General features: G+C 36.4%; 1 protein-coding gene across 1 annotated transcript in view; it reads left to right on the forward strand.

Moving 5' to 3' along the window:
• The window catches only part of EIF4G3 (eukaryotic translation initiation factor 4 gamma 3), a 370,424-nt gene that overhangs the window by 278,175 nt on the left and 71,030 nt on the right, over nt 1–21,219 (forward strand). Inside the window, exons 13-17 of the mRNA XM_082833610.1 lie at nt 3,174–3,420; nt 6,134–6,267; nt 7,983–8,102; nt 8,495–8,605; nt 13,730–13,900. Coding sequence (XP_082689736.1) covers nt 3,174–3,420; nt 6,134–6,267; nt 7,983–8,102; nt 8,495–8,605; nt 13,730–13,900 — 783 coding nt within the window. The remainder of the gene's footprint in view (nt 1–3,173; nt 3,421–6,133; nt 6,268–7,982; nt 8,103–8,494; nt 8,606–13,729; nt 13,901–21,219) is intronic.

Genomic DNA, 21,219 nt, shown 5'->3' on the forward strand with positions numbered 1-21,219 from the left:
TGAGTGGCTGTATTTCAGTAAAAGTTTATTGAAATTTGAATTTCATATAATATTCACGTATCATAAAATATTCTTCTTTGAAATGTTTTTCCACCATGACAAGTGTAAAAACCATCCTTACCTTGCACACTATACAAAAACAGGTGAGGAGCCAGATTTGGCCCACGGGCCATAGTTTGCTAAAACCTGCTTTAGATTGTTATTCTTCATACAGAAGAACTGTTTGGACTCATTTTGAACCAATCCCTTTTTTCTTAACCTTATAGTTTAAAAGTATAATAAAAAGATATTTGCACACAGACTTTGTCCAGAAATCCTATTCCCTTGTCTTTCCTAAAATTGAGCATTTACTGGAGTCGTTTAGTAAATATTGGTTGTCACTGTCTTCATTTTTCACTGATCATCAAGGTCTTCTTCTCTTAGATTTTTCTCAGCCTTTAAAAGAATGTGTTTTAGATATCAGCATATTTTAGGTTATATATTGAGTTGTTACATCATTGCAAGTACTTAACCAAATTCTTTAAATTATACCCTAGAGGGCTTCCCTGGTGGCGCAGTGGTTGAGAGTCCGCCTGCCGGTGCAGGGGACACAGGTTCGTGCTCCAGTCTGGGGGGATCCCACATGCCGCAGAGCGGCTGGGCCCATGAGCCATGGCCGCTGGGCCTGCATGTCCGGAGCGTGTGCTCCGCTACGGGAGAGGCCACGGCAGTGAGAGGCCCACGTACCGCAAAAAAAAAAAAAAAATTATAGCCTAGAAAGGTAGCTTGAAGGATGATTCATCTTAAAATTGTTAGTCAGGGCATCCTAAAATTTACTTTAAATTTTTAGGATATTTCATTGATTGTTACATATGTAGTTGTCAATCTGATTTTCTAGCACTTTAAAAACTCGTGCATTAAGCAGGCAGTTTTGTCAACTAAATTCTTGTTTTAGTAAGTTCCTATAAAAGTTTCTGCTTTGACAGTCTGGCCAGTAAAGTGTTTTCTTTTTTCAATCTGGTTTTCTGGATAAACAACTGAAGAACTGTTAGACATTTACAAACTAATTGAGCAGAGCTCCATCCTGCTGAAGGAAAAATAATCATCATAAATATTTAATGCAGCAGTTTTTTGTGGATTCCCTTGAAAAATATCCCTTCTAATAATGTGCCTCAGACACCTCATTGATTCTTTGTGCTCTGAATTACGGTTTGTCATTCATGGACCAAGTTTCTTTATACTTATTTTCCAGTTAGAAGTTGACTTTCTAAATAATGCATCCTCTGTTTATAGCCAATAGATTGTCTGTTGTTGTTGGTTTTAGGTACAGAGAAGATGACTCAATAAATTTTTTTCTCTAAAGCAGCATTTTTTCACACTTTACAGGATCTGTATGAGTTCTGTATGATTGTATAATGTAGTTATACTGCTCTGTAATAAGTTTAAGTACCATTTACAGACTCACATGCCGGATTATTAAAGATCTTCTTGATGGCCTGTACTTAATTATGAGGTGGTATGACAAGGTTGTTTTGAATTTAGACTATAGTAGAGTACAGAATAAGAAAAAGTGAGGCTGCTAATTCATGATTCAAACTTGGTAGATCAGTTTCTTCTCCAAGTATAAAAGATGCCTCCCTGGGCTTCCCAGGTGGTGCGGTGGTTGGGAGTCCGTCCGCCTGCCGATGCAGGGGACGTGGGTTCGTGCCCCGGTCCGGGAGGATCCCACATGCCGCGGAGAGGCTGGGCCCGTGAGCCATGGCCGCTGAGCCTGCGCGTCCAGAGCCTGTGCTCTGCAACGGGAGAGGCCACAGCAGTGAGAGGCCCACGTACCGCAAAAAAAAAAAAAAAAAAAGCCTCACTTTTTGCCATGTTTTATAAAAATAAATCATTTTTGTCTTTTATTTTCTTGGAATTTTTATGTCTGTCTTTCTTTTGATGGTTTCTGTGCTCTTCCTGTTGGAAGAACAAGGGAGGGAGAGAGAGAGAGAGAAGGGAGTGTATTTGCGTGAACTTTTTATTTCCATTTTAGAAACAAGGCCTGAAAACCATCTGTTTCTATTGATAACGTTTTAAAATTTAGCGTCTTTTCCCCATGATCTGATTTTAGTAGAAGAAAATTTATTAGTATCATATCTGTTATAATACTTAATAACTAAGTAGGGTTTGTAACTCTTTAATTAAAAATTTTTTTTTTCATAAATCAGTTGGGGTGACTACTTCCTGGTGTATATGACATCCTTTTATACCATCCTCTGTTCAGCCAATTCAGTAGAGCCTCTAATTTGGCTCTCCTGGTGTGAATTTATCCACTGGAATTTGTGGTAAATTGCTGTTTCCTCTGAGAGCTTCTTCCAAAGGATTGTTTTCAGAGTGCTTCCCTTTGAAAAAGAAAGACTTAAAGTTCATTGAGACCTTCGCCTCAGGGAGTTTTGAGGGCTGATACAGCCCTTAAGAATTACTTTTTCTTTTTTTTCTTTTTGGATCTGAAACTGAGATGGTCAAAAATAATCTGGTGAATAATTTTTTTTTTTCTGGTGAATAATTTTAATTCTATTTTGCCTTTTAAAAATAGGATGCACTGGAACCCAGATTTCTCCCTGGGGGAATATATTCCAAACATTTTTCTATGTATAATTTGAACAAGGTCACAATCTCAGAGAATCCTAAGAACCAATAAACAAAATAGATTTTAACTAACAAGTGTCCTCCTTGTTAAATGTGAGCGATGGTCAGCTTTGTGGCACTTAAACATACTTTAAACTATTCATTGAACTCTATTTCACGGCCAGAGGACAGCACAAAAAATACCCTTTAGTGTGTTTCTTTTTATATTTGCTGAGCTTTAGTGGCAAGGGTAATAGTGCTTGATATAGATTCTGACTAGAACTCCTCCATGTCCATCAAGTTCCAAGGATTAACAGTTCTTTCCTTTTTAACCTTCGGTATATTTAGATTTCATTAGTCATGTTAAAGCATTTCAGTAGCCATTTGAATTGTCTGCTTTATCCCAGGACATGAAATGAGAAAAGTGTTTTAAATAAACTTACCATTTTAGTACCATATGCTGAACACAGACATCCTTATCTTGAGTGACATGTTTTCCTATGCTTTTTGAGGGGATAAATGTGGGTCTTCCTGTGTATTTACACACAGTGAAAAGAATATAACCTCTGTGTTCACTTATGCTTTAGCCTAAAGCAGAAGAGGAGCTTTCAGGTGACAAAGTACTTGAATCTGAACAGGATAAAATGAGCCAAGGGTTTCATCCTGAAAGAGACCCCTCTGACCTAAAAAATGTGAAAACTGTGGAAGAAAATGGAGAAGAAGCTGAGCCTGTACGTAATGGTGCTGAGAGTGTTTCTGAGGGTGAAGGAATAGATGCTAATTCAGGCTTCACTGATAGTTCTGGTGAAGGGGTCACATTCCCATTTAAATCAGGTAAGTTTATCCCTGTCTTCCTGTGTATGTCTTTCCTTCTCTCCTTCACTCTACTGCAACTTAGAGAAATGTTGCCTCCTTATGAAGAAATATTGGATGGAAGGAAGAGGCTCATCACAATGTAATATTTACAGAATAGATCAGCAGGCGGGCGTTAGTAGCTAGCAAATCCAGAGAGTCCTATGTTGGCGGAAGTGATATCTGATGCTGGTATTCTGCTTTCACTGGCATTGGAGGAGCAGCTGGCAAAGGAAATCAGTGCTAGGTTGGTAGAATTCGACAAGAGAGATTTAATTTTTTCATTTTAATTGAAAGATATTTCAGATATGATGGCCGTGTTCCCTGAGATAGTGTACTTGTCATTTCACAAACCTTGAACTTAGTTTGTTGATAGAACTCACTCTGTAGAGCTGAACTTCAGTAGGCAGTTGGAAGCAGTATGACTAAGTTATTAAGCACCTGTGGTATGGGAAGTGCCCTATGAAATATGTGATAAACCTTAGAGGATCTTTCACCTTTAGACACCGTCAAATGGCACTAAACCTCTGTCCTAATACTATATAAACCATGGTTGACTGAGATTTATGGATATTTGGTGTGGACATGTGGGGAAAGGTAGAAAATTGGGGTTAGGTGACAAGTTTTTCTTAGTCTGCCAAATCTGAAGTGATGTCTGCATGAGGTAGTGTTTGAATGTAAAATATCAGGCCTCAGAAATAGTCTCGACCAGTGCTTTTCAAACTTCTGGTTTTAACCCATTTAATAGGTTGTGAAATTAATTTAGTGAGTTATAACCAACATTTTTTAAAAAGGAGAAGAGAATAAAAATTGTCAGTGCATTACATGCACTAAGGGAAGTATTGTTTTTTTAAACTTTTCATTTTATTTATCTATGTGTGTGTTTGCTCAGAGTCATGAAATCACTATATTTCTTACTGTGAGTTGTAGTCAAAAATGTTTGAAAGCCATTGATCGATCGATCCCACCTTAATATACTGATCACTTAAATTTAGTGAAAACACTACCAGTGAACTGTACTCCTAATGGGCTTTATGAAATTGTATGGTTAAGCTATTGTAAATTTTGTTTAAATTTCTAAGCAATTCTTAGAAATTGTTAGAGCAAATGGCATTTGAATGAAATGTTTAATTAAGCATCGTTGGGTTTGGGGTTTATTATAGATTACAGTAATTGTGGGGTTTGGCTCAGATTTGAGGGGTAAAGTTGTAAAGCTCAATATACTGACATTTAAAGCTCAATATACTGACACTTCTTCTAAAGATCCAGGCTTATACTGCCAAGCGCTTGGGCTACCACCAATCCTTGTTCAGGGATTGAAGGACTATTGTCATTTTTAGGACTGTATAAATTATCTTTTTATCCTTTAGTTTGGCAAGGAAAAAGTGCACAACTATAGACGCTAACTATATTGATCAACTAACTGTCCTTTGCCCCAGTAATATATACTAGCAGTAATTGAGGAAAAGGGCAATTTAAAATTTAGATCCTAATAAACTGTATATATTTTAATAAATATAATATGGTAATAAAATATCTGTAAAATTCTCACAGACCATCAGTGAGTCTATGACCTGTATATTAGGAACCACTAATATAAAGAAGGATCCAGTGTCCTGTCATGAAGTGATCTGGGGCCTGATTTTGATGAGTGTTTTGTTAATTAAAAGAAAAAACTGTGACTTGCTTTTATTATCCAAAAAAAATTTCAAGAAATTCTCCAACTTTATATAATGATAGTAGGATTGTGAGTAATGATAGCTGAAACAATAGTAATAGTAGCAAAGTAAGTGCTGTGGCAAAGAACTAATTTAAAATTCATATTAAAGGGCTTCCCTGGGGGCGCAGTGGTTGAGAGTCCGCCTGCTGATGCAGGGGACACGGGTATGTGCCCCGGTCCGGGAGGATCCCGGGAAGATCCCACGAAGATCCCACATGCCGCAGAGCGGCTGGGCCCGTGAGCCATGGCCGCTGAGCCTGCGCGTCCGGAGCCTGTGCTCCGCAACGGGAGAGGCCACAACAGTGAGAGGCCCGCGTACCGCAAAAAAAAAAAAAAAAAATCATATTAAAAATATTAGCTAAGAATATGTTTAGTGATCAGGGAAAATAATCTATAGACTGCTTAGACTTTTCAGAATCTTTAATAAATTATTTGCTTTTGTGTTTTACATCCTTTTTCCTTTTTCTTTTTTCCCTCCAAAGTAACATTTCCAAGTGAACATACAAAGTATCCTTCTTTTTCAGGAAACCAAGAGTATTATTATGTACAAACTACTGGGTGTAAGATAGGCTACGGGATGTATTGTACAACATGAGGAATAGAGCCAATATTTTGTAATAACTGCAAATGGAGTATAACCTTTAAAAATTGTATTTAAAAAAAAGGCTTGGTAGTTTATTTAATGAGGATTATTACATGTCCCTGACCAAAGGCTGCTTAATGTATAAATGAAATGGTTCCTATAGCACCTTACTTCAGATTACTTTACTATTCAGAGGTATCCAGAAGGGGATAAAAGAACAAATAACAGTTTAAATCTTTATATGACATTTTCTGACTGAAGCTCAGTGTTTCCTTGGTGGCTTTGTTTGTATCTGATGAGATAAAGTAAAATATTGCAGTCAGCTTATACTCTAACTGGATATACATATAATGACCTTATAGACAGTTGTCTGCCTGCGTTCCTCTTTTTAGAATCCTGGAAGCCTGCTGATACTGAAGGCAAGAAGCAGTATGACAGGGAGTTTTTGCTGGATTTCCAGTTCATGCCAGCATGTATTCAGAAACCAGAGGGCCTGCCTCCCATCAGTGATGTAGTTCTTGACAAGGTAAGCTGAGCACTCAGGGAAAGCTGTGTCTTTTTGGTGGGAACTGTTTTTAACTATCAGTGCAAATATGTGAAGTGTGAGCAATTCTCAGAAATTGTTAGAGCAAATGGCATTTGAATTAAAAGTTTAATTAAGCATTGTTGGGTTTGGGTTTATTATAGATTACAGTAATTGTGGGGCTTGGCTCAGATTTGAGGGGTAAAGTCTTAAACTTTATTGTCAGCTTGTTATGGCTGTCTCCTAGGGATGTGGTAGAAACTGTGTCTGTTGGGCTAATATACCTATCTTTCCCCACTGTTCTAAAACCTCTATAGGGAATTAGAATGGTATTGAGGTTAGGTCAGAAACCTAGGAAAGTATTTGGCAGATCAAACTTAAGTGGGAGTTAACATAATTCAAATAGTGTATAACTCAAAATTTCCCTAAGAGATACTTAATAGGAGGATTAGTCTTTAACCTGTGCAAATAAATAGGCACCCTTTCTCTTTACATCTGTTCTTAATGGTGCATACAGAAAATTAGTCCAGTCAGTGTTTATTTCATCTGTTTATTAAAAGGTGTAAAGTCAGGTGTATATCAGCCCAAATAATTTCATGTAAATCAATGATGAACCAGTTCTGGTGACTAAGCTCTCATTTTATAGAGGAACTGTTAATCCCTAATTAAAGTGTAGACGGTAACTTTGTTACAGAATGAAATCCAGTTCTTATTGGGATTTCCAGCAGCTGCCTTTCCAGACCTTATTTATATTATTTTATTCTGTTATAGCAACAGATCTTTATATTTCTCTTGCTGAGTCCTCTCTGTTAGGTACTAACATGAGGACAGTTGAATGATTGGTGGTACTAATGTGAAACTACTTCAGTACCTCAGAGGGCAAGTTTTGTTATACCCACTGAATTAGATTATCATCTTAGAAGATATTCCTTCCTGTCTTCCTGCTTTATCTGTTTCTGACTTTGGCCAATCATGAGTTGATTTCTCACTGAGCTACTTAGCTTCGCTGAGTCTATAGTCACATTATACGCCTATACAAACCCAGATATCTCCGATTAACATGGCAGACAAAGTGAGATTTTTAACTGAGTCATCATAGGGAGTTCCCTGGCAGTCCAGTGGTTAGGACTCGGTACTTTCACTGCCAGGGCCCAGGTTCAATCCCTGGTCAGGGAACTAAGATCCTGCAAGGGGCATGGCGCAACCAAGAAAAAAAAAAGAAAGAAAATTAAATGAGTCATCATACGTGAAACTTATCTCCTTTTGAGATTTGTTGTCCACTCAGAATACATCCTTTACTAACCATAAGTCAACAGCATCAAAACCAAAAGGAGCAGTACCAGGTTTCTTAGAGGCAAGTGCTTTGATGATCCTGGAAAAAGATTCCAAAATTTGGCCCTAGTTCATAAGTTCTCAAAATAGCTTGTCTTGTGCCATTCTACTGGTCCTAAGTGTCCAGTGAACCAATCCACTGATTGTCTAGCCTCCCCTTGGGAATTGTAGGCCTAATCATTCCCAGGGAACCAAAAAACCATCGTTGACTAAGGGCTCTGTGGCTAGCCCAGGAGAATCTATCAGGATTCAGATCAGACTCCCACTGGCTCAAAAAGCCAGTGCTTGTCTTTTCAGCTGACGTAACTTTTCAGTCTAAGTTTTTATCTTCGTGGCACTGAATGTTCTGGAACTTGTGTTAAGCTTTCCTTTGTTTCTTTGTGCAGATCAACCAACCCAAATTGCCAATGAGAACTCTGGATCCTCGGATTTTACCTCGAGGACCAGACTTTACTCCAGCCTTTGCAGATTTTGGAAGGCAAGCCCCTGGTGGAAGAGGTGTACCTGTAAGTGCAAGTTCCCTACAACCCAGTTAGTTAGAAACTGTCATAGACTTCATGTCGTCTTGTCTAACGGCAAGAGGGCAAGCAGCTTTTATTCCTTGATTCTTCTAACCAAGAAGAAGAAGTAGGAAAGGCGAAGACTTTCCTTTCCATACTAATATTAAAACAAAGAAAGAATACACTTGAGTCATATTTACTTGAAAGAAGCTGGTCCGCATTAATTTGGTCTCGATTTTTTTTTCATATTTTTGCAGTTGAAAAGACCTGCAAATGGGTTAAAAATAGAGCCAACCTTGAATAGGATTCCTGTTCTGTCTTGAGGTGTCCTGATATGTATACTAGAGATCTCTGATGACATTCAGCTAATGGTCCTCTCTTTGTCTTTGTTTCTACAGATTTGCAAAGTGCAGAGCAGGCGTGGATTGCCAATTCTGGAACAGAGCAAAGCCCCAACTTGCACTCCACTGGAGATGTCTCACCCACCCCTGAGGAGCCTGCCTCTAGGGGTGTGCTGAATCTTTAAAAACAAACAAACAAAAAAACAGTAGTCTGTGGTGTTATATTTTCTGTTTTGCTCTTCTCATTTACTGTAGGTTGTGAAGTCAAAAATATGAAAAAACGATATGTACAAAAGAGTGCAGCTGGTAAACTGCACATTGCCTTTACACCTCCAGTGGCAGGCTCTTCAGCGGTGGAAGTGGCATCACCAATGGAGTTATGCTGGGGCGCTGCACTGTGCAGAATTTGGCAGGCTCTGCCTACTCCATGCTTTGTAGACTTACAGAAAGCATGGGGTAAAGTTGCCAGTGATGTGAATACCTCTTTTTCCCAAGTTGGAATGGCATAGAGAACACTTAACCTGAAGTTCTGAAGGAGCTTGGGGTTTGATGTACATTTGTGGATCACCCTGTTTATACTACTTTACTTTATGTTTGTAAAAATATTTTTATATAAGGTGACATTTTTTATTTCCCCATCACCTTTTTATTTCTGGAATGGCCACTTTTGAAACCTGCTTTGAAATAAGACTACACTGTCTGAAAACAATGACACTTGGTAGACATTTGAATTATTTGCCTGCAGCCAAACACTGATTGAAAATACTTGAAGGTCTGCACCGTGTTGGAGGCTTTATACAGTAAAACCTACAGAAAATCTTAATTTGAAGCATACTTTTTATTGAGCATCACCATCTTAAAGACCTCTGTGTGTATAATATTCTGTTCTCACACAGGTTTGAAGTTTAATGTTTATCTAATTTCTCTAATTACCAAATTAAAATTTTTTCTAAATTTTTGAATTTCCACACCAGAGAGTCTTAGAAAGCAGCTTTCTAGAAACTTTTTTATACCTTGTTTTTCAGCATTATTTCCCTTGTTGGTGGGTTAAATTTATATTTGTTAATGTTTGTTTTAGTTTTGGTTTCAGTTTATATCTTTGTTTTGCCAAACATTTGAAATAATGTTGATGCCATTTTGATTGTTCCCTGGTTAATATCTGTGGTTATCATGTTGCTCAGTTTTGTTCATATGTTAGTCACAGAAGATATGAATTCCGGCATCTCCTCTTCCCATGTATACTGTCGCTTTTCATTATCAGCTTGCTATTGTCTAATAATCAGGTATAGCATAAAGGAAATACTATGAATTAAGAATAACTATATCTCTCTCAAAATACTGAAATTAGAAAAGGAGTTTTAAAAGTAACTATCACGATGTATGTTTGCCCAATAATTTATGTGCCTGCATATATCAGATAAATGGGTTATTTGGTACAAAGTAATGTGACAGGAAATGAGCCATTATCAATAATTTGTAGTGTCTCCAAAAAAATGTGCTTTGTTTGATTCACTTTCTTTGCATAGCTTTGTCATGTGCCACAAGCTAATTTTTAAGTGGAATTATTTTGATTAATCAGGGTAATATTAATATGTTAAGTCTTAATGCAAGTAATTATTCTTCCAACATCTCCCATAGCAAACAAACATTCTCCATGTAATTTGTCCAGCTTGCCTTGGTATATTGGTGAAGATAAAGATAGGAATTTTAAAGGATATGTATTATACATATCCTTTATATTATATATAATATAAAGGAACAATCAATAATGCTGCTTGGAAAAAACCAGCAGCCCTACTCTTCATAGTTTCTGGTTACATACAGCTTCCAAATTGGCTTATAAATAATTACCATGCAAAGATGTTAAGATCTACTAGGTATGCTTCTTAGAATAGCTTAATTTCCAGGACTCCTGGTATAAATTTTCCTGCAACAGACTTGTTATAAAATAGTTTTAATGTGTAGCAATTGTTTTAGCGTCATATACAGTTACATACAATTTTTAAACATAAAGGTAGGTCTTTTGATGGGCAGTTAAGTGTATATCTGTTGGAAGCACCCAGGCAGTATCATCCCTCTGGTTTTTAAAAAATCAAATTACTTGGCTATTGTGGTGTTAATTTTAATACTAATCTGTTGGCGGACATCACAGAAAGTGCCCCAGAAGAAATGTATTGAGAAAGGGCTGTGGACCTAGACTGGTAACTTGCCACTCATGTTCATTTTAACTAACTTTGAGATTCACTGAGCTGTTATAAAAATCCTAGGTGCAAAGAGGTTTCCTAAGCTCCTATCATCCTTCCCTCTCTCTTAAAGGGACCCTTGGTTATCTCTCTTTAAAAAATGCTAGAATGAATATTGGTCCTGTTTTCTTTGGTTATCCAGGTAAGCAGAAGAGTTTGAGTTTATAGTCTCTGAGTGAGATAGGAGCAATGTATATTAAATTCTACAGCAGAGATGTGTGTATAGTTTCTTATTTAATACATTTAAGAAAAAGAGTGGGTAAAAAATATTCAAATTTTTAGCTCACCTGAAAAAAATTGTGGCTCACTAGTTAGCCTCAAATTTTGACACTTCATTTTAGTTTTGACATTTGTGGACCCTGCACACATTATACCTCAAAGTTCCTCTTCTAGTCGTCAGTCAGGATTGTCCTTCAAGCAAAGAAACCAGGCTTTATTTCTTTGTATATATTCCATAACCCTCAGCACAGGATCCTAGATTTTGTTTGTATTTAGTAAATAGGTCATTCATTACATATGGTGCAACTTTTGAAAGATACTGTAAATCTGACAATTTATATTAAGTTTTTCACACACAAAGGACACGAAATGTTTAAAGGTAATTATACCAGTCTGTATATCACTTTTGTAAAAGTTTCTTTTTTTCCTTTGGTATTGATGATAATACCTGATATCGTACCTAGTTTTTAAGGTCCTTTTACATGCCTTATTGTATCCTGTGATCCTCGTAATAACCTGTAGGTAAGATAAGCATTTAATATGTGAGAAAGTTTAAGTTCAACAAAGTTGAGACTTGCTTACAGTAACTTTGCTCATAAGTAGCAGAATTGTATTCAAGAGTCCACAATTCTTTTGTCTTCTAATCTGCCTCTTTTCTCCACTTCACCAGACAGTGAATCATTCTCAGAGTGTAAACATTCTCAGAGCATAAACATAAGAATGTTAGAGATTAATTAATCAAGGATGTTAAGCATTTATAAGAATAGTAATCTGTTGAGGACTCAGTATACTTAGGTAAATATTTGTGAACAGTATCTATCTTAGTTTTATCCAGAGATACAGATAAAGTTAAATTTGTCTTGGAAGGTTGCACATGGATTATAATTTCAGTTTTTTAATCCTAGAGTAACATATTATCTTTTCAAAACTTTTTTTCCTTTGAAACACTGTTGTTATCTATTTAGTAATATTTCTCACATCTCTGAGCTGCTCGTTTGAAATTCACTCATATTACTCACATTACCTGTCTTGGGGCAGGTAAAGAGTTGTAGCGTAAATCATATTTACTTTTTAGAAATCTCAGACATTCATTGGTGTTTGCAGTATTTTTTTGGAAGTGGACGTTTTCTAACTTTATTCAAACATGATTAAAATTATATCCACAGATTATACTATGGCTCTTACATGATTTTGACATAATTACCTTTCATTACACCCACCAATCTTTGTTCTTGACAGATATTTATGTGCAGATGCATTGATTAAGTTAAATGTCTTGTGATCTTTGAATTTTATCCAAACATTGAAAAAGATAGTAACCCACATGAATTAACACTAGAATATATCCTGAGTTATAAGAACCAGACAATACATGGTTTACAACCTTTTCTTAACAGAATTCTTTTGCCTGAGCTGCCATATCGAGGTTTCAGTACTGTCTGGTTTAGCAGCTGTTCCCTGTTGGTACTTTTCTAGTATGGTGATCCTCTTTACTTCTCTCTCAGTTACGCCATGCGTGGTACCTCTGGGTTTATTTGACCTCAGCTTTTTCAGGTTTATGAAATAGTCTTAAGATCATATCATCAGTACCAAGTCTTTAGCTGGATGTATTTGACAAGATTGCTGTGTATTGTCCAGAAATTCTAAGTTTTGATCCTGATACATCCTTGATACTGCTGTTTCTAATTAGGGCAGATGGTAAAGGGTAAGAGAATAATTAATTCTGAGGTAAGTCATGTGTAAAGGCTTTGAAGCTTATCAAAGGCCTCAGACCATGTCTCTTAGAATGTGTCTTTATATATAAAGTATGACCTTTAAATTTCTACTTAAAGGGTAGTGTTGGGACATTAAGTGAGATATGACTCTGGTCTATATATCTTGTGTGAAGTTTTTTTTTTTTTTTCTTTCCTCTTGAAACCTAATTGCAATATTTACTCATCGTTTAGAGAATGACATGTTAGAAAAAGTAAAGGCTGTCAATATGCTACAGATCTGGGAGGAGCAGAACTTATTATCAACCCAAATATTTAATCGTGAAAAAGTATTTCCAAGCATTTAGAGTAGCAACAATTATGAATATTTTAATACACAGAATACAACTTTTAACTTACCATTGCTCTTACAGTAACAATTTTTAATTTGATGACCAGTGTGACATGCTAGCATATATTGGTTTTAACAGAATGAGTATAGTGGGACTCTAGAAGGAACAAAGAGCTGACAAAGAAAGGAAGACATTTTTTTCAGAGAGCAATTTAGTTGGATTTCATTAATAATAGAAGGAAGACTTGTGTTAGTATTTCTGACCCAGCAAACTTTGAGGGATCCATTTAGATCTACAGTCAGGCTGCGTGTCTATGCTATAGATAGTTTTCATGGTAAGGGTGTATTTGCATTTCACATGAAGTTTAGAGGCCCAGTTTTTGAAGCAGATTTGTAACTGTGATGATTTCTGCCTGTGAATTTTTGTAATTGTTCAAGTGACCAGTCTCAAGTCACATAACTATTTAAAAAAAAAAAGATGCTTCAGTTAAGGGTAATCTTTTTTGTTAGAAATAACAGCTTTATCAAACATAATTTTCCATCACTTTAGTTATCTCATTTAGGATTTCATGGTCAAAAATTGTAGTGGTGTAATTGTAAATTACAGTGATGGCCTTCTAAGACATCCCCCTCCAAAAAAAAGATCACATCTAAATTGAATGCCTAGTACCCATCTTTGCATCCAGAAGTGTTTGGTGTGTTCATCAGTCCTGACTTGAGCAGCACAGCAGAGACAGTAAATTGTAAGTACTCTGTGTCGATATTATAAAAAATATTCTTGTTCTAGTTGTTGAATGTTGGACCACGGAGATCTCAACCTGGACAGCGAAGAGAACCCAGAAAGATCATCACAGTCTCTGTAAAAGAAGACGTGCACCTGAAAAAGGCGGAGAACGCCTGGAAGCCCAGCCAAAAACGAGACAGCCAAGCTGAGGATCCTGAAAACATTAAAACCCAGGTGAGAACAGAAGCACACTCTAACACTGTTTTGGAATTACAATGATATTGTTTTAATTTGTCTTTTTGCCCTGTTATTATATGTAGAGATTTTAGTTTAAGATTTTTTCTGATTTTTTTCATATTACAAGCATTCTTCTAAACGCTGTCATAGATGCCAGCCACCTACTGTTTTCTCTTGAAATTGCATTCTTGTGCTTTCAAAACAGACACTGTATTCAGAGGGCTCATATATCATAGAATTCTGTCGTTCAGGTTTAGATCAATGTTTGCTTTTCTTAAAAATGTGCTTTTAGATTCTCAGTCATTACCCTGTGCTAGTCTAGTTAGTACATTACTTTATGTTTCATTTCTAATAAGTTAGAATTTAGAAACCCATCTTCTTCATAGTCTTTTGTAATAAAATTGAAGTCTTTGCATCTTTCTGTACATATCCTGCCCTCAGAACTCCTTAGGGTAAATTGAATGAATTCCTTTAATCCACACAAAATTATTTTTGTGTGTCAAATTATACAAAGTCTCTATTCATCTTTTGCTTGTACGCACAATGCCAGTTCCTATCCCTGGGTTACCTCTATTATATTCTTTGGATGTTTTTGATACTAATTAAGGATACTAATTTGATACTAATTAAGATGCTAATATAATGTATCTCATAGGGCATTGTGAAGATTAAATGAAGCAGTATAAAGCACTTGGCAGGTTCCTGGAGCCCAGTTACGTACTTAGTGTGATAATGTTCCTGGGAAAGAGATGTGCCTTACAAATCCTGATTTTGACTGAGCACACACAGAGCCCCATACATAGTAGATACTCAATAAATACTTGTTAAACAGTATGCTAACCAGCAAAGTTGTTCATACAAAGTCAGGACCAAGATGAACTGATCCAACACAAAGCCATGTTGTCCAACCTTAATTGGCTGCTTGCCTTTGTTCATCTTTCTAGTAATTGCCCCAGACATTTGTCCCTACGTACATCCTTCTCCAGATTCACTAAAATCAAGTACCTAATCTTTCCTCCATTTCTTCTCAATGTATCTCAACTTTTTTTTTTTTTTAAAGCATCTCCTACATCCCTCCCTCCAGTCCCTCTGAGAATTACTTAATGAATAGGGACCTAAAAGGTTTGCAAAGATAGTTAAAATTCCTGCTAAATCTTTATCATTGAAGATGAAAATACCTTGTTTTAGTATTTAAGGCACTTGTATTCGTGCCGTATTTCATTAGATTCTTACAACACCTATGAAGGAAGGAATAGATATTGTCTCTTTTTTCTTCTTCCTAGAAGACACTGAAGCTTTAAGAGATTGTCACTCACAGTGTTGTAGTTACTGAATAGTCCGTTTGTTGTGACTTGTAATCTGCCTCTTTACTCTGTAACAGAATTCTCCCCATGATTTTTTTTAAATTTTTTATTGAAGTATAGTTGATTTACAATGTTGTGTTGGTTTCTAGTATATAGCAGAATGACTCAGATATATGTGTGTGTGCGTGTGTGTGTGTGTGTGTGTGTGTATCATACATATATTCTTTTTCATATTCTTTCCCATTATGGTTTATTATAGGATATTGAATATAGTTACCTGTGCTATACAGTAGGACCTTGTGGTTTATCTATTTTATATGTAGTAGTGTATATCTGCTAATTCCAAACTCTAATTTATCCCTCCCCCACCCCCTTTCCTCTTTTGTAACCATAAATTCGTTTTCTATGTCTGTGAGTCTGTTCCTGTTTTGTAGATAAGTGCATTTGTGTCATATTTTAGATTTTACATTATATAAGTGATATCATATGGTATTTGTCTTTCTGACTTACTTCACTTAGTATGATAATCTCTAGGTCCATCCATGTTGCTGCAAATGGCATTATTTCATTCTTTTTTATGGCTGAGTAGTATTCCATTATATATATATATATATATATATATCTCACATCTTCTTTATCCATTCATCTGTCGATGGACATTTAGGTTGTTTCCATATCTTGGCTATTGTAAATAATGCTGCTATGAACATTGGGGGTGCATGTATCTTTTCCAATTATAGTTTTATCTAGATATATGCCCAGGAGTGGAATTGCTGGATCATAAGGCTATTCTATTTTTAGTTTTTTAAGGAACATCCATACTGTTTTCCATAGTGGCTGCACCAGTTTACATTCCCACAACAGTGTAGGAGGGTTCCCTTTTCTCCACACCCGCTCTAGCATTTGTTATTTGTAGACTTTTTAGTGATGGCTATTCTGACCAAGTTCTCTCCATTATTAATTTCAGAAACAGAAGAATAATTATACTGACTTCGAGATGTCATTAATTAGCTAAGTTTTCTTTAGTGAATAGATAAAGCAAATACAGTGCAGGATTAATAGACTTCTTTTTCAGGGCCAGTGCAACCTCCTTTTTCTTGACACTTTTTCTTCTTCATACAGAACATCTTTGCTTCATTCCCTCTCTTTTTTGTGTTTTTATTCTTCTCCTCTGCACAGGTATACCCCATGTTGACCTGTTGCTCCTGCTACCTGTTATTCTATTTCTTCCCTTTTGTCAAAACAACAGTTTTATTGTTGCCTCCACTTCCAGAAAACTCATTCACCCTGACTTTCGTTCCTACCACTGTATATGTAACAACATTATGAATGACCACCAATGACCTTATTTTTCCTGTATCGTAAGATTTAATCTTTTCCTTGAAACATTTCTAGAAAATCATTGCTAATGACGTGTCTAGACTACTTCCACATACATACACTGCTGTTGTGGTTCCACTGCTGGGGTTCCCTGCTTCATCTTTCTTCTCTTGATACAGTATTCCCACTGCTGCTGCCTGACTCATCTACCTGAGAGGCTGATTTTTATCTCTTCACTCTAGCTTTTAATCTATCATTTAAGTCCTATCATTTTCTCTCCCAACTAGTGCACACTAGTCCTCTGATCTGTTTTGTTTTTTTTAATATTTATTTACTTATTATTTATTTGGTTGCGCTGGGTCTTAGTTGTGGCAGTCAGGCTCCTTAGTTGTGGCATGCAAACTCTTAGTTGCAGCATGCATGTGGGATCTAGTTCCCTGACCAGGGATCGAACCTGGGGCCCCTGCATTAGGAGCACAGAGTCTTAATCACTGCACCACCAGGGAAGTCCCTAGTCCTCTGATGTTTCCTTGTTGTTTTCTATTCCTGAAATAGAAGAGCCTCAATAACAATTCCTTCCTAAAATATTTTCCCCCTCCTAAAATGTCTTCTCCCCCTTTTTTCCATTTAGCCAGCTTTTTCTGCGCTTCATAATCTGGCCCTATTCTCATTTCCTTCTAAAGGTATTTCCTGACTAACCCATTGCCTCTGACCTCTCTTGTACCTAAATGACTCACTTCTCTGGCTTCTAATCAATTTCGTGCTTTGCTCTATCATTTCTCTTGTAACTTTCTTGTCTTTGCAGCTAAATTTTAATGGTTTTGATTACTGTGCCTTATGCTTCATTTGTACTTAATACAGAATTTTGGGAGCATCAGATAGATATTCAGTTATAATGAATAAATGATTTTCAGTCAATTTTTTGTTGTTTTTGATGCTGGAGATTCCCTTCTTCTTCTTTTTTTTTTTTTTTTTTTTGCGGTACGCGGGCCTCTCACCGTTGTGGCCTCTCCCGTTGCGGAGCACAGGCTCCGGACACACAGGCTCAGCGGCCATGGCTCACGGGCCCAGCCCCTCCGCCGCATGTGGAATCTTCCCAGACCGGGGCACGAACCCGTGTCCCCTGCATCGGCAGGCGGACTCTCAACCACTGCGCCACCAGGGAAGCCCTCCTTCTTTTTTTAAATTGAGGTATAAATTGACATAGAACATTACATTAGTTTCAGGTGTACAACATAATGATTCAGTATTTGTATAAATATTGCAAAATGATCACCACAATTAGTCTAATTAACATGCAGAATTACAAAATTTTTTTTCTTGTGATAAGAACTTTTCAAATATGCAACACAGTATTGTTTTTTTCTTGTTTTTTTAATTTTTATTGGAGTATAGGTGATTTACAATGTTGTGTTAGTTTCAAGTGTACAGCAAAGTGAATCGGTTATATGTATTTCCACTCTTTTTTAGATTCTTTTTCCATATAGGTCATTACAAAGTATTAAGTAGAGTTCCCTGTGCTGTACAGTAGTTCCTTATTAGTTATCTGTTTTATATATAATACTGTGTATATGTTAATCCCAATCTCCCAATTTATCCCTCCCTCCCCCGCTTATCCCCTGATAACCATAAATTTGTTTTCTACATCTGTGACTCTATTTCTGTTTTGTAAATAAGTTCATTTGTACCCTTTTTTTTTTTAGATTCCACATATAAGCCATGTCATAGGATATTTGCAACACAGTATATTTTTTTTTTAATAAAGTTATTTATTTATTTATTTTTGGCTGTGATGGGTCTTCACTGCTGTGTGAGAGCTTTCTCTGGTTGCAGCATACGGTGGCTGCTCTTCATTGCGGTGCACAGGCTTCTCACTGCGGTGGCTTCTCTTGTTGCAGAGCATGGGCTCTAGGCTGCAGGCTTCAGTAGTTGTGGCACGTGGGCTCAGTAGTTGTGGCACACAGGCGTAGTTGCTTCGTGGCATGTGGGATCTTCCCGGACCAGGGATCGACCCCATGTCCCTGCATTGGCAGGGGATTCTTAGGCACTTTGTCACCAAGGAAGTCCCGCAACAGAGTATTATGAACTGTAGTCACTTGCTGTACGTTACTTCAATAAACGACCTTTTTATTATCCTGTTTTTATAAGCTTAAATTATCTTCTGATATATTTGAAGATCTGAAGGCTGGGTTTTGTTTTTATTTTATTTTGTTTTTATGTAAAGCACAGATTAAAGTTTTAGACCTAAATGATACTGTCTCAGTTGATACAGGCAATTTAGAGAAGTGCAATGACTCCCCCGTCTCTAATAAACTTGAAAAAATTTTTTTTCTTTATAAAAGTGATACTGACTCATTGCTTAAAAAGTTGATAGTATAATTTTTTTTAATGTGTTTACTATCTTCTGCCTAGAGAAAACTGTTGACATAGGGGTACATATTCTAAAAATCCTTATATTCAGATATAAATTATATAGGGATCAAACAAAACATTTTATAGGCCTTTCAGGTTATTATATCATGATTTCATAGATTTTTACAACTTCATATTTTTACTGAGGTGTCATTTACATTTAGTAAAATTTACTTTTTTGTGTATAGTTTTATAATTGTTGACACACACACACAGTCATATAACTACCACCACAATCAAGATACAGAACATTTCCATCAGTCCCCTGAAATTTTCATGTACTGCTTTGTATTCATCCTCTCCCGCCCATGCCCACCTCTGGCAGTCAACCATGTGTTTGTCCCTATAATGTTGCCTTTTCCATAATGTCATTTAAATGGAATCATTCTGGTGGCGCAGTGGTTGAGAGTCCGCCTGCCGATGCAGGGGACACGAGTTCGTGCGCCGGTCTGGGAAGATCCCACATGCCGCGGAGCAGCTGGACCCGTGAGCCCTGGCCGCTGAGCTGCGTGTCCAGAGCCTGTGCTCCGCAATGGGGGAGGCCACAACAGTGAGAGGCCCACGTACCGCAAAAAAAAAAGAAAAGTTTAAGTGGAATCATTCTGAATAAAGCTTCTTTTACTCAGCATATACATTTGATATTCACTCATAATATTACGTGTATTATTAAGTTATTCTTTTTTATTACTGGATCCATTCACAGGTTAAACAGTTTCCAGGTTTTAACAGTGATGAATAAAATTGCTATGAACATTCACATATAGGATTTGTGTGAACATATGTTTTTGTTTCTTTGGGGTAGATTCCTAGCTATGGGATCAGTGAGTTGTATGCTGAACGTAGGTTTAAGTTTATTAGAAAATACCAAACTCTTTTCCAGGATGTTACCGGCAAGGCATGAGAGTTTCAGTAATTCAGTCTTCACCAGCACTTACTATTTTCTGCTCTGTAAATTTTAACCATTCTAATGGATGTGTGATAATATCTCATTGTAGTTTTAATTTGCATTTCTCAAATGACAAATATGTTGAATAAGCACATCTTTTCATGTGCTGCTTTTCCATTTGTGTATCTTCTTTGGTAAAATTTTGTTTATATCTTTTGGCCTGTTTCATTGGTTGGTGCTGTCTTATCATTGAGTTTTGAGAATTTTTTTTTTTACTCTGGATATAAAGCCTTTATCAAATGTGTATTTTGCAAAAATTTTCTCCCAGTCTGTGGTTTGTCTTTTCATTCTCTTAATAGTGTCTTTTGCCAAGTAGAAGTTTTTAACTTCGATGATGCTCAATTTATCGGTGTTTTCATTCATACATTGTGCTTTTGCTGTCTTACCTAAAAAATCTTTGCATACAAGAATAGAAAGCTTTGTCCTGTGTTCTGTTCTAGAAGTTTTTAGTTTTGGGTTTCACATTTTGGTCTGTGATCCAGTTTTAGTTAATTTTTGTGTTATATGCAAGGTGTGAATCAAGATTCTTTTTTTTTTTTTTTTTTTTCGCTTATGGATATTCAGTTGTTCCAGCACCATTTGTTGAAAAGACTACCCTTTCTCCGTTGAATTTCCTTTGTACCTTTGTTGAAAATCAATTCATCACATATGTATGAATCTGTTTCTAGGCTTTTCATTCTGTTCCAGTGATCTGTTGTGTCTGTCCTCTGGCCAGTATCACACTGTCTATGCATAGTAGCTTCATGTATATAGTAAATGTTGAAATTAGGTTGTAGGAGTCTTCCACATTTTGTTATTTTTCAAAATTGTTAAGCTACTCTAGTTTTTTGTTTTTCCATTTAAATTGTAGAATCAGCTGCTTGATTTCTACTCCCCTGCCCCCCCCCCCCCAAAAAAAACCCTACTGGGATTTTTATTTCAGTTGTGTTAAATCTGTAGGTCTCTTCGGAGAAAACTGGCAACTTAACAATAATGAGTCTTACAATGCATGAACATGATATAGATCTCTGTTTATTTTGGTTCTCCTTGATTTCTTTCATCAGTGACTTGTACGTTTCATCGCACAACTCCTATGAATATTTTGATAATTCTTATCTAAGTATTTCATGGTTTTGGTGCTGTTATAGATTGTACTTTTAAAAAATGTAATTTCTAGTTGTTTGTTGCTAATACATAAAAATAAAATTGAGTTTTATGTATTGACTTGTGTTCTACAAACCTACTAGACTCACTTATTAATTCTAGTGTCTCTTTTTATAGATTCCTTATGATTTTCTGTGGAGACAATCATATCATTTGTGAATAGGGAGTTTTATCTCTTCCTTTACGATCTG

The sequence above is a fragment of the Leucopleurus acutus genome, assembly GCF_964270905.1.
Source record: "Leucopleurus acutus genome assembly, chromosome: 2".
Taxonomy (NCBI): Eukaryota; Metazoa; Chordata; class Mammalia; order Artiodactyla; family Delphinidae; genus Leucopleurus; species Leucopleurus acutus.